The sequence below is a fragment of the Eumetopias jubatus genome, unplaced genomic scaffold, assembly GCF_037043125.1.
Source record: "Eumetopias jubatus isolate StellerSeaLion01/CBP00866 unplaced genomic scaffold, mEumJub1_p1.0 scaffold_4, whole genome shotgun sequence".
In the NCBI taxonomy this organism is placed as follows: domain Eukaryota; kingdom Metazoa; phylum Chordata; class Mammalia; order Carnivora; family Otariidae; genus Eumetopias; species Eumetopias jubatus.
Window position 1 is genome coordinate 10,725,585 of NW_028274810.1, and position 26,064 is coordinate 10,751,648.

At 42.7% G+C, this 26,064-nt stretch overlaps 1 protein-coding gene across 3 annotated transcripts; it reads left to right on the plus strand.

Annotated features, from left to right (window-relative positions):
* Positions 1–665: 665 nt before the first annotated feature.
* Positions 666–24,841, plus strand: AMPD1 (adenosine monophosphate deaminase 1). Of its 3 annotated transcripts, XM_028102101.2 has the most exons (16): positions 666–787; positions 2,046–2,057; positions 6,002–6,182; positions 7,186–7,351; positions 9,961–10,126; positions 13,697–13,916; positions 16,602–16,731; positions 17,739–17,933; positions 18,248–18,379; positions 19,317–19,480; positions 21,459–21,585; positions 21,769–21,932; positions 22,808–22,928; positions 23,602–23,775; positions 24,221–24,331; positions 24,683–24,841. In XM_028102101.2, the coding sequence occupies exons 1-16, from the start codon at positions 766–768 to the stop codon at positions 24,839–24,841; spliced, it is 2,244 nt and encodes a 747-aa protein (XP_027957902.2). In that variant the 5' UTR covers positions 666–765. The 3 variants fall into 3 exon arrangements, with proteins under 3 accessions (XP_027957902.2, XP_087879045.1, XP_087879044.1); XM_088022919.1 differs by lacking the exon at positions 2,046–2,057 and having other exon boundaries at positions 766–787; XM_088022918.1 differs by lacking the exons at positions 666–787; positions 2,046–2,057 and adding an exon at positions 5,588–5,627.
* The last annotated feature ends 1,223 nt before the right edge of the window (positions 24,842–26,064 follow it).

Below are 26,064 nucleotides of genomic sequence, written 5' to 3' on the forward strand. Positions count from 1 at the left end.
ATACTTCTAAGATTGTAACTAGGATCAAATAGATAACGCCTGAAAAATGCTCTATGTACTATAAAATGTTATGTAAAAGAAAGATATTTTTCCTTTTGTAACAATTTGCAGAGTAGGGTAACTGAGCACTCCAGATGGCAGTTGACTTTTCTCTAAGAGTTGAAGTTAAGTTCACTACCTAACTGATTAAATAAATTCTGTCGGGTGAATTTCTGTTAAATCGAGGGTATTTCTAATGAAAGTGTGTGCATGCATACACGTGTGTGTGTGTGTGTGTGTGTGTGTGTGTGTGTTGCGAACTCGACGAATACACCAGCATATTCATTAACTACAGAAAGCTTTTCTCATGACTGAAATCCTGAGAATGTGGGCATCCACAGCCTGGAAGAGTCCCCTGTATTTCACCGGGGGAAAAAATAATCACCAGTGGTCGGGGCATGCAAGAGAGCTACACTTGAGGAGAATCCAATCCGTAGGAAGATTTAGAAAGTAATGAAGTGCAGTTCCTGACCTAGCACATATTGTCTCTGAAATCCCTGAGTAAAGACCGGAGGCTTCACCTGTTTTTCACTGTCAATTGCCTCAAGCTATAAATAGGTCTAAGCCTCATCTCTCCCCTTTTAGCAGAGAAGGGTCGGATTACAGGTGCAAAGCAAAATCACAAAATGAGTGTCAGGGTATTTTATACTGTCAGGCAGTCATCCCCACAGCCTCCACTCTCCTCCTTTCTACTGTGCTATCCTAGAATCCTGGACCCCGGCAACAATGCCTCTGTTGAAACTTGCAGGTAGGTGTGCAAAAGTGTTTGGAGAGCTCGATTCTTTTAAATGCAACCATTCCTTTAAGTATCTTGTCAGCTTTGATGATCCTTTCTTTAGGGTCAGAGTAGCTTTGATAATACTTTTCAGGAAGAAGCAAGGCATGATTTTCAAGGATTTTTTTCTTTTTAGTTTTGGAAGGGAGGTAATTTCCTAAAACTGTATCATGTGGTAGCATCTTGGGTGATCCCAGTTTGGAAACTGTGGAAGATATTTAAAATCGACTCTGATCATTTAAACAAAGCTGGTGCCGTCACCTTTCTGAGAGGGGTCCCCTACAATGTCTCTAGCTAGAGGATTAGTTGACAACCACGAGCATAGTGGAAATATTAACCCAATCACAATCCAGGTTTGTACACATAGTAATTTTTAGAATAATAATGTTTTCATTACAAAAGAAATACATGTCTCCTATGAAATAAGAAAGAGAAATTACACTGAAAATAAAAGTAATAACACTCATGTAGAGAACGCAGAACATTTAGGAAAGTAGTAGTAAGAAAAAAACAGTCACCATCCCATCATCCAAAGATACCAGTTTTCACATGTCAATTTATTTTCTATGCAAATTTAAAGAATTTTTAAAAGCATTGTTATGATTATTTCATACATGTCACTTTATATCCTGCCATTTTTTGGCTTAACACTATGACTTAATCATTTACCATAGTTTTTTAAACTCTCCCTAAACATCATTTTGAATGGCTGTGTAATATTCTAATTTTCTTAACTAATCCCTTAGGTTCTTTACAGTTTGGGTAAGTATAATTATACTCTGGGAACAATATTTGCCCCTAAAGCTTTTTCCGTTTTTAAGGATGAAAATCAGTAGGATAGATTCTCAGTAATGGCTGTTTGGTAGGTGTTACTAAATTGTTTACCAGATGTGCTTTTTTGTAAGCATTGTAAGAGAGTTTCCATTTCTCTAGATCAGATTTCTTTAAAATCACATTTTACAAAGGGTACCTCTTTAAGATTATAAACATAAATTTAAAGAGCCATATTAGAAAGGAAAAAAAAAGAAAGGGATGTGTACTGGCCATACTCCTAGGGGTTTCAATGGCAGCAAATTGTAGGTAAATGGAAGAATGAACTATAATATCACATTCCACCACACCCCTTTCTTGTACAGTCTACACCTTTCTATTCCAAAGCACCGATTAACAGCCACTATGATTTCTGAAAGTTGTTTATATATTTTATCTTGTTTTATTTTACTTCGTACAGCTAAAGAAAAACGTGAGTATTTTGGACTATTTTTCCTGCTATTTGCCAAAGGATCAATTAAAAAATGATACTATTCATTAATTCAGAAACATGAGTATTTTTCAGCAGTGTTTATTAAATGATACCATTGAAAGCCAACAAAGATTAATAATGACCAGGGGTGCCTGGGTGGCTCAGTCGGTTAAGCGTCTGCCTTCATTCAGCTCAGGTCATGATCCCGGGATCCTGGGATTGCGCCCCGTGTAGAGCTCCCTCCTCAGTGGGGAGTGGGCTTCTCCCTCTGCCCCTCCCCCTGCTTGTGCTCTCTCTCTCTCAAATAAATAAATAAAATCTTTTTTTAAAAAGATTAATAGTGACCATAGATATTCCATAGCATTGCAAATGAACTCATGGATTTTCTGGACTCCAAAAAAACCCCATTTTTTAAAGAGAATTTCATGGGGCGTTTATTTGATGTTTTAAAATAAACTGATGTTCGGGGCGCCTGGGTGGCTCAGTGGTTAAGCATCTGCCTTCAGCTCAGGTCATGGTCCCAGGGTCCAGGGATCGAGCCCCGCATCGAGCCCCCGCATCGAGCCCCCGCATCAGCCCCCGCATCGAGCCCCCGCATCGGGCTCCCCGCTCCACGGGAAACCTGCTTCTCCCTCTCCCACTCCCCCTCCTTTTGTTCCTGCTCTCACTGTCTCTCTCTGCCAAATAAATAAAATCTTTAAAAAAATAATAAAATAAAATAAAATAAAATAAACTGATGTTCTTCTTTAGATATAGATTAGCCAAGGGGGTCTATTGAGTCTTGCCTTAGGAAATCCTTAGCTCCAAAGCGAAACATTTCATGGTAAATTTTTGTGACCAGATAAAATAAAAATCTCACTTTAAATAAAACTGTAACTCTATGTTCCCCTCCATCTCAAATGAGACTTGTCCTTTAGTTGACGGGTAGTAGGTCTGCCTCGGAGTTCCTCTACGAGATGAGATATGGCGGACAAAACACCTATGACCTGTCTTTCCTACACACTCCTACAGCACTGCTGAGAAATAAGCATGCTTTTCTGGACTGTTGAGCGAAGAGGCAAGCATGTTATTCCTTTTCTCAAGAATCTTGCACTTCCCATGTTAATAATAATAATTCCCAACTTATTTATAGTACTGTGTAGTTTTTAAAGTATTTCTTGTTTAATCTTTATAACAGTTCTCTGAAGTTGATATTATTATTAGCATTCCCCTGTTATGATGATGAACACTGAGACTCCCTGTGATTATGTGGTTTGCCCAAGGCCATCCAGCCTCCACAGACACTTTTTCTCACTCCACTCCTAGTTCAGTGTTCTGGCTTCATCATTCTACTACTTGTTTCTATTCTCTTGTTGATTCTATATGTAAATGTAGATGTCCTATCCTCAAGATATTTCCATGCAGATGCTCCATTATTGCAAACGTAATATGCTCAAAAAAGAACTCAACAATGATCTATACAGATCCAAGGGAGTCATCTGTCCTTTATTCCATAAATTCAGACTGTCACCAAATCTTATCTCATCGTCTTTCGAAATACCAGTTTCACTCTTTCCTTCCCACAATCATCACCACTCCCTGAAATATTTTCGAAAGGCAGAGTTCTTGAATTAGGAGTCAAGTTTCAGCTGTGGTTGCGTGAAGTCAAAACAACTGGTTGATTCAGTGGAAGGAAACATCAACCATATAATTTGGGGGCATCATGTAAACCACTTCTTGACAGTAGAGTTTCTACTTTTCAACTGTCTATAGTGGCTTAGGGAGATGCAACCTTAATAAAAACAATAACGTTTAAAAATATGAAACAAATGGATATGTGCGGTCCTAGATAATGACTGCTTATTCCGGAAGAGCTGGATCTCGAGCAAGTAGGAGTTGGTTTCTGGGCATCCATTTCCCTGCTGTCCTTCCTGAGGCCTCCAGCAGCATTGCCACAGACCCACCATGACAAGCCAGTTACAGCCTCCTCCTCCTCATCATCATCATAACCAGCTAGCCTATTTTTATTTGCCTTTCATGGTGCATGAAGCCTCTTCTAACTTCTGCTTGCCCTTCATCCTTGAGGCGTGTGTGCTTGCTTGTGATTCTCATGGAGGAATGATACTAATTTCTGGGGATCAGTTGGTAGCGGGGTGGGGAAGTATTCTCAGACCATCAAATGTATCTACTTAGAGTTCCATTTGGTCCTTTGTAGATTGTGGTACTTGTCAAAGAACTACTCCAGAGCATCCAAACACGGTTTTCAATTTCAGGCAGTGCCTGAGTTTAACGAAGCAAATAGACACCTGAAGTTTGGCCGGTAGAGTAGATTTCTGTTGTTCTCCTGTGATAAGCCAGATGTTGAGAGCAGGATGACCTGACAGTGTTGGCGAAGTTATGAATCGATTGCTATCATTTCCAATGTATGCTTCAGCCTAAACTAAGTCATATCATTTATCATTTCCTTAATAGCCCAGAGTCAACCCCAAATGCCACATAGCTGTCTGACCAATGCTACCAAGTTGCATTATTCAGTCTGAATTGGTGCTTTATCTTCTGTAAAGCATTTCCACATACATTACCATGACAGCTTATGAGTGAAGTCTTGTAGGTATTAGTCTTACCACTTTACAGATAAGGAAACTAAGACAGAGGAAGGTGAAGGTGTCGGTAAGCGCAGAACAGACACTTGAGCACGTTACACTTCCTTAGGTTAAATCTGAAAATGTGGCATTTTGGAGACCTGTATAGATACTGATGGGGCAGTATGCATGCAGTTTGCTCTGTCATCATATGAAGAATGTTCCATCTTCTCCTGTTGCTTCAAATAGCTAGCTGTTTGCCAGTCTCATTATTTGCTACCTGCTCTTTTCCGGAAATACCAAGAGATTTTAGAAGTGTAAGAGGTAATGATGAAACAACTGGGTATGTGGAAAATGCAATGGAACTTAACAGAAGAACAGATACTTAATGGCCATCACCACCCTCTATGATGAAATTCGTTCTCTTACACCCAGAGAGTCTTGGGGTTAGTCATTGCCAAGCAAAAAGTCACCCCTCTACCCATTCTAAGAATGGGAATATTAAAGGGTGCCTCAGTTGGAAGAGCATGCGACTCAATCTCGGGGTTTTGAGTTTGAGCCCCACATCGAGTGTAGTGATCACTTAAAATAAATAAATAAACTGAAAAAAAAGAAAGGATGGGCATATTAAAGCATGTAAAAGTAAAATTGGCTTTCTAAGGGTCATTCATTATGGAGGACCACGTGTCCACAAGAATTGGGACTCCCAACACTGGGTAGTAAATTTCAATGGCTCCCTTCCCCCACATACCAGCATATCGTCAAGTTTTCAGGATTTGAAATAATGTGTGAGAGAAACACAGTAGCTGCTCTATGAGGAAGAAAGACCCAAAGGACACATTTATTTCTCAGAACTACCTAGATCCCTGGTTCTCTTTAGGAAGAAAAACTCCAAGGACTGGCAATCCTATTCACATCTTCACAATCATCAGAAAAACTTCACCAATCTAATGAGAAGGACTATGTTGCATGATTACTATGAAGTCAGATTTAGCCCTGCCAGAAACAGGTGATCTTAGATTAAGTGCTAGTCCTGCAAGAAGCCAATCCCATCTTTAGGACCTCCTGAGATGTGCTGTGAGAATCTGACCTGTGTCTCTGAGAATGGATTTCCAAGCTACCCACCCAGAAACCTCTGAAGAGAGAGCAGGCATTGAGCTCCAACACGTTTAAGAATCTGACCTGTGTCTCTGAGAATGGATTTCCAAGCTACCCACCCAGAAACCTCTGAAGAGAGAGCAGGCATTGAGCTCCAACACGTTTCTGGGACACTGGTTAGGTATAGGGGAGCCATGCTCTCAGGGCAGTCCTTACACATAGCAGGAACTCTCTGATGACCTCTGACAAAGGGCTTAAATACTAACTCATGAAAACCTCTTTTAGAAATTGATGATGCATTACGTAGCTTTGCTGAAAAAGTGTTTGCCTCTGAAGTCAAAGATGAGGGAGGCCGTCATGAGATTTCCCCCTTTGATGTGGATGAAATCTGCCCAATTTCTCATCATGAGATGCAAGCACATATATTCCACCTGGAGGCCACGTCTACCTCTATAAAAGACAGGCGGTAAGCGGTGTAAGGGGAATGTTGGGGCAGATAGTTCACTGTGCCAGAGCTAAAAATTCTTCCCTCTCCCCAAGACCCCCCACCCCAGCACTGTATAAGCTAGGACAAGATTACCAATGACTCAAAAGAAGAGAACAGTAGACCTCCTGTGCTCATCGCATCTTCCTTCAGTTGAAACCTCCCTATCTACCCAAGCAAGAGGATGTGAGCTCTATGCAAATTGTTCCAAACCACTGTGGGCTGATGGCTGCTGGGTACATACTCAGCTTACACACCATGGTTCTAGAAACCAGAACACGAGAGCCTCATCTTCCGAGTTCGGTTCTAGCCAACTTTAGCATTGTGCTATCTGATAAGAATATTGCCCTCTGGTCAGGGTGACCTTCTCCAGGCCTCAGGGATACAGCCCTCCATTTCTGCCCTCCTGCCCTGGTCCTCCTTTTCATTTTATGTCTTTAAGGAAAGAACAACAATCCACCTTCTTGGGCATGCCCCATAGGACCTAATGTAAGTCTTGGGTTAAAGCAGAAACTCAATAAATACTCCTTGATCTGAGGAAGTAATGTTGATTAAGCAACTTATAAGTTCCATACACTAAATCTCACCAAATTCTTATAAGGTGGGCATTATTACACTACTTTTTCAAGAGTTTAAGCTCAAGGGCCTAAGAACAAGCACAAAAAGACACAGGTAGTAACTGACGTAGCCTGTGCTTATTATGGTACCCAGACTGCCCATCTGCCTGTGAAGGACAAGGTCATGCTGAAAGCCTTCTAGCATGTTCCCGAAGGCCCACTGTTCCAAGGGCTACCAGGAAGAAGGGAATACAGTCATGTGATACCTCTTCCCATATGGTTGGATCCTGTTTCTGACACCCCGCTGTCATTTTAATGTTCACCTTTTGTCCTCAAAATGAAATTGGACAGTGAAACCTCAATCTATCACAATGAGACTCCCAGTGAAGCCAAGGTTAACTCCTTTTATTTTTTCATTTCAAACCCAGAAAAAAACGTTACCATGGACGGAAGACCATTAACTTGTCCATTCCCCAAAGTGAAACATCTTCCACCAAACTGTCCCACATCAACGAATACATTTCTTCAACTCCAACCTACCAGACCGTGCCTGACTTCCAAAGAGTGCAGATCACTGGAGATTATGCCTCTGGGGTGAGTCCCTCCTTGCCCCTCAGATGCAGCTGCTGGGAAGACACAGCTTGATTGTTTCAGCTTCCTTGCCTTCGTCCCCTTCCCACTGAGGAAGGTGTTAGTTAAGCCATGCTTTGTTATACTTCCTTATTGCCTCTCAGTACCAATATGCTAGACCTTCTATTTCTGTTTTGCTTTATCATCCCACATACTTTATCCTCCTTTTATCTCATTTGCTTGCACATGGAGAATACGTGGTAGAATGCAATGTGTGTTACGGAATACACTAGACAAATTTGGGCACAGGAGACGACGAGAACAGCTAGTGGGCTAGTCTCACTGAGGCTATCACAAAGTTGGACAGGGAGCCTTGGGAGGCACAGGGAGCTTTTGGGAAAAGATGGGCCCAGGGCAGCCCTAGACTAGAGAGAAGGGCTGCAGATAGCATAAACCAATCAAAGAAAACAGATGGGAAGAAAGAGAGGGAGATGAGAAGAGTGGAGAGCCCAGAGAAAAAAGGAAGATGAGAGGCTAGAAAATTCTAATGGGACTATTGTTTTTGTTTCACCAACAGTCATCTCCGATTTCATTACAGATGCTTACACAGTAGGTTATTGCCTGGAATAGACTCTAGTTATGCCACAGGGATAGTAAACTCATGTCACAAACAACTTGACCTGCCTGTCCTATCCAGAACAGTTGGGGACCTAATAAATCTCTGCCACGTGGACTTGCAGAATCAGCATCATATGGGTGAAACTGATGGTTAGCTATCAGTCTATGCTCCAAATATAGTTTTAATGACCCATCCTAAGCCCCCTTCTCATGTAACTGACCCCCTTAGGGTCAGTTCCAAGATACTTAAAAGTGACAGAGCAAGGAAACAAACATGATTCTGGTTTGTTCACTTTCTGTACGATAACATGGGTCCTCTGCAAATGGCAGGCGTTTTAGATAGTAAATAACTGAAAGCAGATGTTTAATAGAGAGAGGGAAAACAAAGATTGGAGACCTCTGGAGTTAAAAAAAGAAAGCCATAAAAATTAGGAGACAAACTTGATACCTCTGTACTTGGTAGGAATAAAAATAAAAAGAAGGAAGATGGGAGGGAGGATGTGAACCTTGTCCACAGAAGTCAGGGAGTAGCTGCTTCTCCTCTGAAAGCCGGAGGGCACCTGAAACCATGGCCTGGAGTCTTTGAAGAACCAGGTGCATTGCAGTACCTGTTGGCTGGATGTGGCTGAGCTGATGAGCAACACCCTACCGGGTTGTAGTCTATGCCCCATCGGTCTTCATCCTTGTAATTGAACAGAGAGGTAGGGGGATCAGGACTAAATTTCCAAGGCCATTAATCCCTGATAATCAATTGATTTCATTTAATCAGGTCTTACTGAGCACCTACTCTGTGCGAGGCATTGTGTGCTAAGTGCTGAAGACACCAAGGTGAATATCTTTTCCAGCTCTTATCCTAGAGAAGATAGACTGGTGGCCCATTATGTGGCAAAGGAACAAGCATGCCACCTTAGAAGCAGACCCCTAGCTCTAGCACCTGAGCCAGACTTTCTTAGCCAAGGTCAGCAGGCCTTTAAAAAGAGTTCAACTGATTGGGATCAATATCTGGACCTCAAACACTGGGAACACTTACATTGGTCCCAGAAAGTCTGTGGGCTCTGATGATGAGCACTCAGCAATTTCAAGTTATGACTCCTTGGGTGTGCCAGGCTCAGCCAGGAGTCGGGGATGGCACATGGGAGAGGCCAGTTTAGGAAATTTCCGGCAGCTCTAAGATTAGAATTCTGTTACTCCAGAATCTTGCTATTTTTAGCCATGGGTAAAATTCTCTTTGAAACCATCCAAAAGAGTGGAGTGCCTGGGTGTCGAAGTTGGTTAAGCATTCGACTCTTGGTTTTGGTTCAGGTCCTGATATCAGGGTCCTGGGATCAAGTCGCACGTCAGCTTTGTGCTCAGTGTGGAGTCTGCTTAAAGATTCTCTCTTCTCCCTCTGCCCCTCCCTGCACACTCTCTTTCTCTCTAAAATAAATAGATAAATCTTCAAAAAAAGTTTAAAACCATCCAAAAGAATGGATGATGTTCTGATCCATCTATAGCTATAAAAGGCGGTGTGTGCATGACAGGGTTGGAGGGATGTGTGACACTTTATTCATCCCCAAATATTTCCTTCACTGACCAAAAAGTAGTTTGAATTCTCAAATTAGAGTGATGTCATCTTTCAGTTGAGATACTACTGTCTTTAGAAGCCCATACATAAAAACTCCGTATGTTACCTGGAAGGAAGAAAGTATTCTCCATGTTAGAATGGGATCTTTTAATCACATTTGCTAGATAATCACTGCTTTCTGGCAAAACCCCCAAACAAGCACCAGACTATATAAGCAAAGTCTTGAAGAACAGGTGAGTTTTAGTAGAAACGGAAGAGTTGGAAAAACTTCAGGACCTGCTCCCGGAGGAAGACCCAGGGCCCAAGTCAAGTAGGAAGCAGCTGTGTGGGCAGGCAAGGTTCAGCATGGGCAGCAACAACCAGGAGAGTGGGCTCGTACCAAAAACAAACTTAACCCGCTTCTTGGATTTTCACAGGAGCGACTCCTGATACTCTGACATTTTCTTGGCAGGTTACAGTTGAAGACTTCGAAATGGTTTGCAAAGGTCTATACAGAGCATTGTGTATACGGGAGAGGTACATGCAGAAGTCATTTCAGAGGTTCCCTAAAACCCCTTCCAAGTACTTGCGGCACATGGAGGGTGAGGCTTGGGTAGCAAATGAGAGCTTCTACCCAGGTAAGTAATTATCTTATGCAGTGTATGAAATAGATCTTTAGGTTTAACTACTAAATATCAAATATGCCCCTAGATTACAGTAGTCCCCCCCCGCCATCCATGGTTTCCATGGCTTGGCTTTCTGCGGTTTCAGTTACCTGAGGTCAGCTGAGGTCCATAAGCACATGATCCTCCTGATTTATTGTCACGTCTGTAGTGGCCTTATGCTACGTCACAATGCCTACATCAAGCACCTCACCTCCATCTCACGTAGGCATTTTATCATCTCACATGATTATAACAAGAAGGGTGAGTATAGGGCAATAAGATATTTTGAGAGGGGCACCTGAGGGCTCAGTTGGTTAAGCATCCAACTCTTGATTTCAGCTCAGGTCATGATCTCAGGGTCATGAGATTGAACCCCGTGTTAGGCTTTGTGCTCAGCGGGGAGTCTGCTTGAGATTCTCTCTCTCCTTCTCCCTCTGCCCCTCCCCCGTTCATGCTCATTCTCTCTCTCTCAAAATAAACAAATAAAATCTTTAAAAAAAAGAGACCATATTCACCTAACTTTTATTACAGTAAATTGTTATAATAGTTCTATTTTATTAATTAGTTGTTGTTAATCTCTTACTGTGCCTAATTCATACAAAAACAAGTAAGTTGATAGAGCAGTAACCCATTAATAGGTATGTAGGAAAAGACATAGTATGTACAGGGTTCGGTACTATCCACAGTCTCAGGCTTCCACTGGGGGTCTGGGAACATATCCCCTGTGGATAAGGAGGGACTAGTGTAGAAGTAATCCAGTCTAAAAATATCATACTCCTGGGCACCTGGGTGGCACAGTCGTTAAGTGTCTGCCTTCGGCTCAGGTCATGATCCCAGGGTCCTGGGATTGAGTCCCGCATCGGGCTCCCTGCTCTGCAAGAAGCCTGCTTCTCCCTTTCCCACTCCCCTTGCTTGTGTTCCTTCTCTCATTCTGTCTCTCTCTGTCATATAAATAAATAAAATCTTTAAAAAAATAAAAAAAATAAAAAAATAAAAATATCATACTCCTCTTTGACTCCACTGTCTCTCCTGCCCACGTGCACAATCATATGATTAAGTCTGTACACTATCTCTCAAAATCTCCCCTCTTTGCTATTCCCCAGACCCTAATTTGGGCCTATGTTTCTCCTTGTCTGGATTACTGCCATAGTTTCTGACCTACTCTGTTAAATTCTAATCTCACTCCCTTTCGGTTCATATTCACTTTAGTGCCAATTACTAAAACAGATCTGAACATGTCCTTCTCCTAACAAAAACCTTTCATTGCTGCTTATTACCTACAAAGTTAAGTCCAGTCTTTAGCCTGGCATTCAAGGCCTACCATCAGCTGGCCTCCTAACTACATTTTATTTATTGATTTTTGGTCTTGCACCTTCATCCTATTTATACATTTACCTTATCTACTCCACCTCTGTTCTGGTGGGAAGTATCTCCTGTCCTCCATTTGGTTCAGCCCTTTCCTGCCCCTGTACTGTTGTCATTCTGTGCCCTGTGCCTGAACAGGGGAACAGTTCACTTTTTCTCTGTATGTCCCAATGTCCAGATCCAACCTCATCCTTCAATGTGCAGCCCAGATACTCTCATTTCCTGTCTTCCTCTAACCTCTGGATAAATCTAAGCTATATGTTTTGACTTTCCGTAGTACTTTATTTACATATCTCACTTTTTTACTTTCTGCCTTATATGAAGTTGAGTACCTATTTTCAATAATCAGATTTTAATAATTTCACAGATTTCTATTGTATAACAATATATTTCACCAATTCTTACTTTTAGTCATTTAGATTTCTGACTTTTAAAAATTTATTTCCAATAAGGCTACAATAAATGGCTTTATATAAAAATCTTTGTGTTGTTGCTGTACATCTTTCAGAATATACTTCTAGGATTGAAATTTCAAAGGAGGCAAATATTAAAGTGTTTCTGAACTTCAGATTGTTATATCATTAAAGATTTCCAGTTCTGCCACTTCTTCTTTATAATTCCTTTTAATATTAAAATCATATTAAACATGTATCCAGTTTGGTAATGCATCAAATCAGTTTACCTACTTTCTATAATATCGACATTTAGGATATCTGTTTTGCCTTTGTTTCTTCTAAATTATGCTTTGCCTCTCTAGGATGTTTAAGTATAAAGATTCGAAAATTAAGATTTGACACAGTAACATATTGTTTCACGTTTCTCATGTTCCTTAGCTCCCAGTTTTGAATAGAAAATGTGTGAGTTTTTCTTTCTATATTATTTTCCCCACACTGGCCATTAGTCATCACTTACAAACTGAAGACTTCCTGCTGCCTTGGGCACATACTTGTTGAAAGTAAAAGGCTAAGCGCGTTACAGGCCGTGACAGCACGGAATTTGTTCTTGGCTTTCTTAGGTTGAAATTGTTAGCACTGGAAAGAAGGGGACATTTACCCACAAAATCCCTTCTCAATTCCTTTGGCAGACATTGTAAAATCGTAGGTGCTTTAGGGCGCCTGGGTGGCTCAGTTGGTTAAGCGACTGCCTTCGGCTCAGGTCATGATCCTGGAGTCCCGGGATCGGGTCCCACATTGGGCTCCCTGCTCAGCAGGGAGTCAGCTTCTCCCTCTGACCCTCTTCCCTCTTGTGGTTTCTATCTCTCATTCTCTCTCTCAAATAAATAAATAAAATCTTTAAAAAAAAAAAGTAAAATCGTAGGTGCTTTAAAAGGTGGGTCATATAGTATAACAGGAACTATAATTCTTATAGTAAGAGTTTATTTTATATTTCCATTTATATTAAATCCAATCTAGGTGGAGCACAAAGGCTCTTTAGAGCAGTGAGACTATTCTGCATGATACTATAATGGTGGATATGTGTCATTATACATTTGTCAAAACCCATAGAATGTACAACCCTGAAAGTGAACTCTAAGGTGAACTATGGACTTTGGGTGGTTATGACCTGCCAGTGTATGTTCATCCATTTTAACAAACGTACCACTCTGGTGGAGGGTGTGGATAGTGGAGAAGGCAGTGCCTGTGTGGGGGTAGGAGTATATGGGAATTGTGGACTTGGTGTTCAATTTTGCTATGAACCTAAAACTGCTCTAAGATATAAAGTCTATTAAAAAATAACTGCTCTAAATTAAGACTTATAGAAAAGGTTGGTTTTATTAAGGAAAAGATCCAAATTCTACTTTTTGACTGTAGTTTGACTTTTATCTCTATGCAATTATCTCATAAGCTAATAAAATGTTCTAAACAGAAAACCTTTGATAACCTACTGTAGTAGATAAAATTATTTGTAAGTACTACATCAATTATGTGAACAGTACTTCTAAAGAGCTGGAAAATCATTCTTACGCTAGAAACAATTTTACAGTTATTTTACACTACTAATTTAGTCACCTTTGGAAAATAATATAAAAATAAACTTTAGCTTAGCCCTGGATAATTATAACCTATGACGTACAGGATTCCAGACGAATGAGATCTTACAGCATTTCATATTTTGGTTATTTTTATGCGGCCATTTACCTTACTTCTTGACCTATTACTCTGTGTTTTATTGAAAAAGTCTTTACCCCTCCTATGAAGAAAGGAGAAGACCCCTTCCGAACTGATGACCTCCCGGAAAACCTCGGTTATCATCTCAAAATGAAGGACGGTATAGTTTACGTCTATCCTAATGAGGCAGCAGCCAGTAAAGATGAGCCCAAGCCACTCCCTTATCTAAATATGGACACCTTCTTAGATGATATGAATTTTTTACTTGCTTTAATTGCCCAAGGACCTGTGTAAGTGTTTAATGATGGCTGACCTATTACTACTCCCACCACTACTTCTGCCGCCACCCCCACTACTACCGCCACCCCCACTACTACCGCCACCTCCACTACTACTGCCACCACCACCCCAACTACTACCACCACACCCACTACTACCACCACCACCCCCACTACTATCCCCACCCCCACTACTACCGCCACCACCCGCGAATACTACTGCCACCACCACTACTACTGCCACCCCCACTACTACTGCCACTGCCACCACCCCAATACTGCCACCCCCCCAAAACTACCGCCACCACCCCCAATACTACCACCATCACCACTACTACCAACACCCCCACTACTACTGCCACCCCCTCTGCTACCAACACCCTCACTACTACCACCACCACCACCACCACTACCACCACCACCAACCCCAATACTACCGCCACCCCCACTACTACTACCGCCACCACCCCCAATACTGCCACCACCCCACTACTACCACCACCACCCCCAATACTACCGCCACCCCCACTACTACTGCCACCCCCTCTACTACCGCCACCCCCACTACTACCACCACCACCCCCAATACTACCGCCACTACTACTGCCACCCCCACTACTACCACTACCCCCAATACTGCCACCACCCCAATACTACCACCACCACCCCCAATACTACTGCCACCACCACCACTACTACCGCCACCCCCACTACTACTGCCACCCCCACTACTACTACCGCCACCACCCCCAATACTGCCACCACCCCAATACTACCACCACCACCCCCAATACTACTGCCACCACCGCCACTACTACTGCCACCCCCACTACCACTGCCACCCCCACTACTACTACCGCCACCACCCCCAATACTGCCACCACCCCACTACTACTACCACCACCCCCAATACTACCGCCACCACCGCCACTACTACTGCCACCCCCACTACTACTGCCACCCCCACTACTACTACCGCCACCACCCCCAATACTGCCACCACCCCAATACTACCACCACCACCCCCAATACTACTGCCACCACCCCTACTACTACTGCCACCCCCACCCCCAATACTACAACCCCCCAATACTACCGCCACCCCCACTACTACCGCCACCCCCACTACTACTACCAACACCACCCCCAATACTACCCCCACCCCCGCTACTATCACCACCCCCAATACTACAACCATCACCGCCACTACTACCACCCCCACTACTACCACCCCTACTACTACCCCCACCCCCACTACTACCACCATCACCACTACTACCACCACCACCACTACTATCGCCACCACCACTACTACCGCCACCACCCCCAATACTACCACCACACCCACTCCTACCACCACCACCCCCAATATTACCACCACCCCCACTACTACCGCCACCCCCACTACTACTGCCACCCCCACTACTACCGCCACCCCCACTACTACTGCCACCACCACCACTACTACCGCCACCCCCACTACTACTACCACCACCCCCAATACTACCGCCACCACCGCCACTACTACTGCCACCCCCACTACTACTGCCACCCCCACTACTACTACCGCCACCACCCCCAATACTGCCACCACCCCAATACTACCACCACCACCCCCAATACTACTGCCACCACCCCTACTACTACTGCCACCCCCACCCCCAATACTACAACCCCCCAATACTACCGCCACCCCCACTACTACCGCCACCCCCGCTACTATCACCACCCCCAATACTACAACCATCACCGCCACTACTACCACCCCCACTACTACCACCCCTACTACTACCCCCACCCCCACTACTACCACCATCACCACTACTACCACCACCACCACTACTACCGCCACCACCACTACTACTGCCACCACCCCAATACTACCACCATCACCCCCACTGCTACCCCCACCCCCACTACTACCACCACCACCACTACTACCGCCACCACCCCCAATACTACCACCACCCCCACTACTACCGCCACCCCCACTACTACTGCCACCCCACTACTACCGCCACCCCCACTACTACTACCACCATCACCACCACTACTACCACCACCACTACTAGGACTACTACTACTCAGAGTAAGAATGAGTATTTACTAAGTACTTAGTATGTTCAAATACTATGTGAAACCCTTCATGTACATTATTTCCTCCCTCCTCACCATCATTCTCTGAGGTGGGTATTTTTATAATTGCAGTTTTATAAGCTGAGACTTTGATGAGTTAAGGAATGTGCCCAAAGTTACACAGCTGGCTGAGCCAGGATTCAAGCTCGAATCTGCCATCTCCAAAGCCAGGGCCCTTAGCCTTGAGCAACATCGTCTTACCTGGGTTTTATTATTATTATTATCATTATTATTATTTAAGTAATCCCTACACCCAATGTGGGGCTCTAACTCAGCCCGGAGATTAAGAGTCACATGCTCTTCCAACTGAGCCAGCCAGGTGCCCCTCTCCCCTGGCTTTTAAATGCCTTCCCAAATCCTCCTTCATTATTCTGTTCAACTTTGATAAAAAGATCGAGCTCCAGGAGCCCAATACTTTTCAAGTGAGATTAACTGCAAACTGAAATGTTTGTTCCAGTAATTGCTTCCTATAGGTAATAAGGGTCCTGATGGTTTTGAAATCGTGTCTATTTTCCTTAAGTGTCTGAATGTTTCAGAATTATGTGATTTAATTTTTCACAGTAAGACCTATACCCACCGGCGCCTGAAGTTCCTCTCCTCCAAGTTCCAGGTGCATGAGATGCTCAATGAGATGGATGAGTTAAAGGAGCTGAAGAACAACCCCCACCGAGATTTTTATAACTGCAGGAAGGTAAGCATTGTCACTGCTCAGAGGTCACTGCTGGGCAAAAACATTAACCCAATTGGTTCTTGAGTGGGACAAGAAAGATACTGTTTCTCAGATTTACTGTGAGATTCCTGCAGGTTCAGTGGACTTTGTGAACATAGATGAATTATTCTAAAAGGTTAAAATGCCATTTCTATTGTTTTCCACAGAAAGGTTTACCACATCCTTGCCGCACAAAAAGTTATGATGATCGTGAACAATAAAAACAACAAAAACTGCTATTTGAGGATTTGGAAGATCTTTATTCTAGTCCTTTCCCTTCTACTTCCTGACTCTAAGATTTTGGGGGAAGTGATTAAATAGTTCTGAGTTTCAGTTTCCTCATTTGTAAAATTGGGAAATACATCTGCTCAGTCCAGCTCACAAGAGGACTATGAGTATCAAATGCACTAAGGGCTATGGAAAGCTAATCAACTTAGAAACACTTCCAAGATGTGTTCTGACCATTTAAGTGATTGCAAGAAGTGGGGATAGATAATATACAAGCAGATATTTGGGACCAAATCCTGGCTCAGCCACCTGTATAACCATGGCTAAATTAATCTATCATATTTCTAGCTTATAACATAGTAATCATAAAAATACCCAACTCATAAATGCCATCACTGGGCCATGGCTTCATGATTTCCATCCTTCCTCCCTTCGGGGGTGAAAGCTGTGGTAACTACTTCATTTTGGGGGTGGAGAATGGTCCCCAAAAATTTTGTGTTGATCAAATGTAGGTAGTAAATTGGATGTACAGTTATCCAAGAGAAATGGGCATTATTATTACATCCACCTAACCTGTCACATTCTTGCAAGGGTACAAAGAGGTGCTATGGGTTCTTTTCTGCTGGGCCACGTTTACCAGCTGTCAAGTCATACCCCTCTATTTATTCCTTTCTCCTGCCTCAGTGGGGTGTGCAGACACCCTCTAACAGCAGCATGACCAAGGCTGATTGTTGGTTTTCTTTCTCTGAATGTACACACAGGTGGACACCCACATCCATGCAGCTGCTTGCATGAACCAGAAACATCTGCTGCGCTTTATTAAGAAATCTTACCATATTGATGCTGACAGAGTGGTCCATAGCACTAAGGAGAAAAATCTGACCCTAAAGGAACTTTTTGCCAAATTAAAAATGCATCCCTACGACCTGACTGTTGATTCTCTGGATGTTCATGCTGTAGGTTGAAAAAGATTATGTCAGTTTCATGCTCATACTGAGAACCCCACAGGCCTTTCTCCTACAAACTCCCCGCTTCTCAGAGCCCTCTTAACCATGCTGGCTGACCATGCTGGCTGAAAGCACCCACAGATAATTTTGAGGTTCACTCATTGTCACCTGTCCCAGATTCCATTCTTGGAGCCCAACCCCTCCCCCTGTTCCCAGGCCCCTGGTCCTGGTGGCCATTCCCTAGCTCTCTGTGTCCCATATGTCCCATTATACATATGTCCTGTGTATAATGATACACTTGTGCTCCTGTTTTCCTAATTCAGGGACGCCAGACCTTCCAGCGTTTTGATAAGTTCAATGACAAATACAATCCTGTAGGAGCAAGTGAACTACGAGACCTCTACCTAAAGACGGACAATTATATTGATGGAGAATATTTTGCCACTATCATCAAGGTGAGGAGGAACCAGGCAGATCTATGGTACCTGGCCTGGTTCTTGAGGAGGGAGAGGATGAGGGGAGGAAGGGGAGGAAGGAGAGAAGAGAGGAGGAAGCAAGGAGGAAGGGAGGGAAAGGAGGGAGAAGAAGGAAGCAGGAAGTGTGCCATCCCTGGGGCCAAGCACCACAGAAATGAATGTAAGAATTTCTTTGGAAATGTCCACTCAAATGATTTTAAAAGACTTCTATTCCCAGGCTAGAGAAGCTGAGGGTGTGGCTTTGGGACTGACTAAGGACTCTTTTCGGGCTCTGGGAATTGTAAGCCTGGAAAGAGGTGGGATCAGAATCCACTCTCATCCTCATGGCATGAGCACTAGGACACAGGAATGACATGGTGGATTTGGGAGATGTGTGTTTTCGAAAGTAGGAGGTATAAGAAAAACTGAATGTCTTTTTCAGGTGCTTGGATGGGATAGCTCATCATCCCTTGTCTGACTTTTTCACTCTCTAGACTCCTTTATGTCTTATCCGTCTCTTACTGATTAGATTCCCCTCATCTTTCAATTTTCTTAGATCTTTTTTTAAGATTTTATTTATCTATTAGAGAGAGAGAGCACCCACACGAGAGAGAGAGAGAGAGGGAGAGAGAGCAGGAACAGGGGCAGAGGGAGAGGGAGAAGCAGGCTCCCCACTGAGCAGGGATCCTGACGCGGGCAGGACTCAATCCCAGGACCCTGAGATCATGACCTGAGCCAAAGGCAGACGCTTAACAGACTGAGCCACCCAGGTGCCCCTCAATTTCCTTAGATCTTAACCTGAAATAGTTTCCCTCTGGCTTCCTTTCACACATGCTCTGTTCTTAGTACCTACCTCCACTCCTTAGACCCCACAGGTTTAGACCCCTGAGGGACTTGTGGGAATTCCTGGCTTTGGATTCCTCTCTTGGCTTTGCAGGAGGTAGGTGCAGACCTGGTGGAGGCCAAGTACCAGCACGCCGAGCCCCGCCTGTCAATCTACGGCCGCAGCCCTGATGAGTGGAGCAAACTGGCCAGCTGGTTTGTCCGTAACCGCATCTACTGCCCCAACATGACCTGGATGATCCAGGTCCCCAGGATCTAGTACGTACCTCCCCATCAGAGACCCTAAAGCCTGGCTTCATCCCACCTGTCAGACCTCCTCCACACAAACGAGGAATATGCAGTCACAATAACCTTTGTTATAGCGGCACTCAGAACCGGGTCCTGGGGGCTGGTTTTGTCCACTCCAGGTTCAGCACTCTTGACCAGAGACAGGAGTTAAGAAGATCATTTCAGTTCAGTTCTCCAACCAGGTTTTTTGTTTTTTGTTTTCTTTATTTTTTATTTATTTATTTTTAAATTTTTATTATGTTAATCACCATACATTACATCATTAGCTTTTGATGTAGTGTTCCATGATTCATTGTTTGTGCATAACACCCAGTGCTCCATTTATTTATTTTTAAAGATTTTATTTATTCATTTGAGACACAGATACAGAGAGAGAGAGAGAGAGCATGAGCAGGGAGAGAGGCAGAGGGGGAGGGAGAAGCAGGCTCCTTGCTGAACCAGGAGCCCGGTGTGGGGCTCGATCCCAGGACCCTGGGATCGTGACCTGAGCCGAAGGCAGACGCTTAACCATCTGAGCCACCCAGGCACCCCTGGTTTTGTTTTTTTTAAAACACAGGACTTTATGCAGATCACAAAATAACTCACTGAGAATATTTAAAACTTAGCTAGGTTAAGAACTATGTATACTTTATTCTATTTTTTCTTTCTCTTGGTCTTCCTCTCTGTGCCCAGTTCATTCTTTCCCATTCTTATATGTACTGGGATGTAGCTTTCTTGTATCAGAACCTCTAATACCATCTGCCAATTGTCTCATTCACAGGTGCTCAAGTTCTCCATAATCACTGAGTATTTATCAAAGGTATTACTACCTGCTAATTACTCATTGCCCTCAGGGATGCTCAGTATCATTGATCTTTTGTTGAACTTAAGTGTTTATATATTTTCTGGCCACCTGCCCCTGTGTTCTGTGTGCTCCGGCAATGCAGGAGTTTTTTTTTCCTGTCTCTTTAGCCAAAAAAGTAGCTTTTCTGACTGGGGTAGAACTTCCTGTATTATATCCTTAGAGCAGAGAGACAGTAGCTGTGGTAGTTAGGAGCATGGACTCTGGACCTAGACTGGCAATACTTGAATCCTGGTTCTATTACTTATTAGCTGTGTGACGTTGGGCAAGTTTCATGAGCTCTCTGTGCTTTTGTTTCCTCATCTTTAAAATGGGAGCACCTGACTGGCTCAATCAGTAAAGCATGTGCCTCTTGATCTCTGGATGGTAAGTTCAAGTCCCACTTTGGGCATAGAGCTTGCTTAAAAAGATTTTTTTTTTAGATAGGGTCATAATGGTACCTAACATATTGAGTTGTTATGAGGATTAAATTCACTAATATTTCTGGCCACTTAAAAGAGTGAATGGCATATACCGAGTGCTATATTAGAGTTCGTTAGATTGTCTCTGGCTACAGCATATCAGAAGAGTTCTTTTTTTTTTTTTAAGATTTTATTTACTTATTTGTCAGAGGGAGAGAGAGAGTGGCAGGCAGAGGGAGAAGCGGGTTCCCCGATAAGCAGGGAGCCCGATGAGGGGCTCGATCCCAGGACCCTGGGATCATGACCTAAGCTGAAGACAGACGCTTAACCGACTGACCACCTAGGCATCCCCAGAAGTGTTCTTAATAACTATTCCATGCTCACCATCTTATACCCACAAATAAATCACTGAATCTTTTGTGACATAGTTCCTATACTCTTCATCTTCTATTTGCACTTAGCTGTGAAGGTTAATATTTTTGCCACAGAGCGTTTGTAGAAGAGATGGGGACAACTGGTTCAGCAAGAAATTTGTATTCTAGGCCCATTCTAAACTGAATCCCTCTTTATGGTAACCAAAAAGAATGTACTTAGAATGGACACAATCTTTTCCTGAACAAGGCATTTGGCCCTCTGATTCTCTCATACAGGGGCTATCAATCCTAAAAATATTTTCCTCCTGAATTCTCTTTATTCTTGCCTCTAGTGATGTGTTTCGATCCAAGAATTTCCTTCCACACTTCGGAAAGATGCTGGAGAATGTTTTCATGCCAGTGTTTGAGGCCACCATCAACCCCCAGGCTCACCCAGACCTCAGTGTCTTCCTCAAGCATGTAAGCATGACCCATTAGGCCTTCCTGTCGCTATGCATGAACCAGGACTCCCACATAGCTGTAATTCATTTTTGTTGCTTCTCTCTGACGTTTGGTCCTTGCCTTTGGGAGCTGAAAGTTTGTCTGAGGACCGGGATCCTGCAGTTAGACTGACCCCATTGCATGGCTCCCTGTTCCGGACAGATTACTGGCTTCGACAGTGTGGATGATGAGTCCAAACACAGTGGACACATGTTCTCCTCCAAGAGCCCCAAGCCCGAGGAGTGGACAATGGAAAAGAATCCATCTTACACCTACTATGCCTACTACATGTATGCAAACATTGCGGTGCTCAACAGCCTGAGAAAGTAAGTAGACAAGTATTGGAGCTAGAAGGAGAGGATTCTTTTTTTTTTTTTTTTTTTAAGATTTTACTTATTTATCTGAGAGAGAGAGTACGAGAGCAGAGTAAGGGGCAGAGGGAGAAGCAAACTCCCCAACAAGCGGGGAACCCGATTGTGGGGCTCCATCCCAGGACCCTGGGATCATGACCTGAGCCAAAGGCAGATGCTTAACTGAGCCACCCAGGCGCCACAGGAGAAGGAGAAGATTCTATTTGACACACCTCTGCTCAGACATGGGCGCCCTGGGTGGTCATCCCACTGCACTGCTGGGATGCTTCTGACTGGCCCCAATCAGACCCTTCTTTCCCTTGTCTTTTTGTTTGGTTTCTTTCTTTATTTAGTAGCAGGAATGGACATTTTGGAGCCTTCCGTAACTTTCACAGTTCCTGAAATTCCACAGTTTAGGAATTGATACTAATCACTGTGCAATGTATTATAAAACTCCACGTTACCCTTCTTGATATACATGGGTAAGGAATAGAGGAATATTATGACAGGGTTTTCTGGAAACATTTCCCCCTCAAAAGCGTGAGCAGAAGAAATGAGAATATGGTGATATTGGTAAATTTCCTGTTGAAACTGAAGGTAATCAGATCTTGACTTTTCCTCCATACCCTCATATCCTTTGCTGCCTCTTTTTTTCAGAAGTCTGGGTTCAGGGAGAATTAAGATTATGATTTGGAATTGCCAGTCTTACTGAATCCTTTAGATGCCTCCACTCCCTTACAGACTGTTAATTTTTTTTTCTACCTGATTTTCTTGCAAATCACTCCATGCCCAGAATTGCTGCCAGGTCCTAGTCAGCCACCTGTGATTATACAGCAATTCCCTTTCCCTAGGGAACAAGGCATGAATACGTTCCTGTTCCGACCTCACTGTGGGGAAGCTGGGGCTCTCACCCACCTCATGACCGCGTTCATGACAGCAGATAATATCTCTCACGGCCTGAATTTAAAAAAGGTAAGTTGGAGGTTCTCTTTTGAATACTTTTTATATTGGAGCTAGAGGAGTAATTTTTTTTCCTTACCATTTTGTCACAAGTCATTATCAACACTGGCATCAAATGAAAGCAGAGCAAAAAAGATTTTTGAGGTTATGATGTGCAGTTCATTTTACAGAGACCAGAGAAGTCAAAGGAGCCGCTCAAGATTACCTAGCCAGTTAGTGGCAGGGATGAATGAATGCAGGTCTTCAGGCTTCCATCTTAGAATTCTGACAAGGGATAATTCAGAGGCACTTGGCTTACCTTAAACTGGTTTTCACCAGATTTCTTGTTATAGCATGTTTTCAAACGCCTCTTGTGAGAGTCAGAACTTTCTCGTAGAGAGAAAAAAAAAAAACCAACTGTTTCAGGGTGAAGTCTCTTCTCTGAGACAGACCATCTGACTTAGGCAATTAAAACTCAAACATTTGGTTTGAGTCAATGCTTCTGAAAATTGATGATTCCAAATAAATTTATTCTAAATAGTATTTACATTTAAACACTATTATTCTTCTTTACTAAGGGATTTAAAGAACACATGATCATCTTGTTGAAAGCTAAAACTTGAAGTAGATCATGGGATTTTAACATTTCTAGTTTGTAGCCCTTTTTCAACACCCTTAAATATTGTTTTTCACTTTTTCTTTTCAGAGTCCTGTGTTACAGTACTTGTTTTTCTTAGCCCAGATTCCCATCGCTATGTCGCCATTAAGTAACAACAGCTTATTTCTAGAATATGCCAAAAATCCTTTTTTAGATTTCCTCCAAAAGGGACTAATGATCTCACTGTCGACAGATGACCCAATGCAATTCCACTTCACCAAGGTATGTATATGGAATCTTGAGTGATACAAGCATATTTGGCGGGACTGTTGTTGCCCATCCAGAATTTTATTTATTTATTTATTTATTTATTTATTTATTTATTTATTTATTTGAGAGAGACTGAGCCAGCGAGAGAGAGAGAACATGAGCAGGGAGAAGAGCAGAGGGAGAGGGAGTAGCTGAGGAAGAGGGAGAAGCAGATTTCCCGCTGAGCAGGGAGCCCCCCATCGGGCTCCATCCTGGGACTCTGGGATCCTGAGCTGAGCCAAAGGCAGACACTTAACCAACTGAGCCACCCAGGTGCCCCTGTTGCCCAACTAGAATTTTAAAGTCAAATCGAGGGATTTCACTGTACTTTTTCTGCTGGGTGCATGTTATTATTTTTTTTAATACACTCTTTTTTTTTCTTCTTTCTTTTTTGCCTCATTTAAATAAATAATTCAAGGAGCCCCTAATGGAAGAATATGCAATTGCTGCACAAGTGTTCAAGCTGAGTACCTGTGATATGTGTGAAGTGGCAAGAAACAGTGTTCTGCAGTGTGGAATTTCTCATGAGGTAGACCTGTGCTTGACAGCTTGCACTTCTGCATATAGGATCTGGTAACAGTACTGAAAAGATCGTTGGGGAAACACATGTAGAAAAATTTTCCCACAAATCATATGCCGTTCCTGTGGACAGGGACTAGAAAGAAGCCTTCTTCCTCTCTGGCTATGCCGTTGGCAAGGCAAATAATACACACTTGACTTCTCAGCAGACCGTGAACATTGAGGCACTGGATGAGTGCTTTTAACGGTTTATTTTTTCCTTTTGTCAGTAAGATAAGGAAGGAATATTTGTGGAAGATGTAATTATAGTTTATATCAGGATAAAAAGACAACAATCATTCTGCTTCCTTTTCTCTTACAGGAGAAAGCAAGCTTTCTGGGCAACAATTACCTTGAAGATGGCCCTATTGGAAATGATATCCGGAAGACAAATGTTGCCCAAATCCGCATGGCCTATCGCTATGAAACCTGGTGTTATGAACTTAATTTAATTGCTGAAGGCCTTAAATCAGGAGACTAAATTAAATAAACCAAATAATAATATGGGTGAGATTTTCACTGGAGAATATGAATAATAATAGTTACCAGTTATTGAATCTCTACTATAAGCCAAAGATTATACTAGATATTATTCCACTGACATTATTTCACTTAATCATTTTCACTTTATGAAGTAGATAATATTACCTTCATTTGGGGGAAGATGAGTAAACTGAAGTTAGTGAAGTTAATAACCTGCACAAGGACACATCTGTTGAGTGGTAGCAATGCGGACAAAGGCTTGTCTGACTCCAGAGTCTCCGTGACTTTCAGGCAAAACATTTGCTCACATTTGCTCATATTTTTGCCCCACCTTAAAAACTATTAATAACTAATAATAACTTGAGGCGGGGCAAAAATTTGAGCAAATGACTTGTGATTGGGAGAATGTAGGCTTTTGGTTTATAGAATGAAATTTGCTTGAGGCACTTGGACCACTGGAACATCCTTTTGACAGGATACAACAGAAGACTGGCGTTCTTAGACAAAAACAGGTGTTGCCCAATATAGAAAAATCCATAGTTATGAGCTATTACACTTAGGGAGAATTTATCTTGCGAAAGGATTCTTAGTTGTAAGGACATACTTGGCAATAAAGTTACAGTCAGGTGTCCTTGTACATTTTAAATAACTTACTTACCAAAATAAGATACACATGTAACTTTTTAGAAACCTGCCTGTTACTCAAGCCCTGCCAGGTAGAATTCCAATTAGCTAGACCATACTTCTACACATACAACTGTGTTGCCATCTAGTGGCAGGGCTGATAGTTCATTTAATTTATTAAACAATTACTGATAAAACAGCCCAAGTACCATGTTCTATTTAGACAGCAAAGGTATAAAGAATAAGATTTCATTCCTACTCTCAAGTTGTTCACAGTGTGAAATACTAAGATGGGTGCATACAAATGTGAAAAAGAACATTTTGTGAAACATCTCAGAAAGTAATGACTTTTCAAATGGAAAAAATAAATTAAAGGCAAATTCCTGCATGTTTCCACATTCTATACAGGTAGCCGTAAGCATGGGTGTGATCCTGACAGCATGTTTATACTAGCCCCAGTGTAAGAATCCTCTCCCTGGTTTCTGAAGTTGAACTTCTGTTTGCTGAGTATTCCTAAGTCCCTTGGAGAACCTGATTTTATTTTACCTTGTCCTCCATGTCATCAAAATAATACAGACTGCTAAATTAAACTTTCTA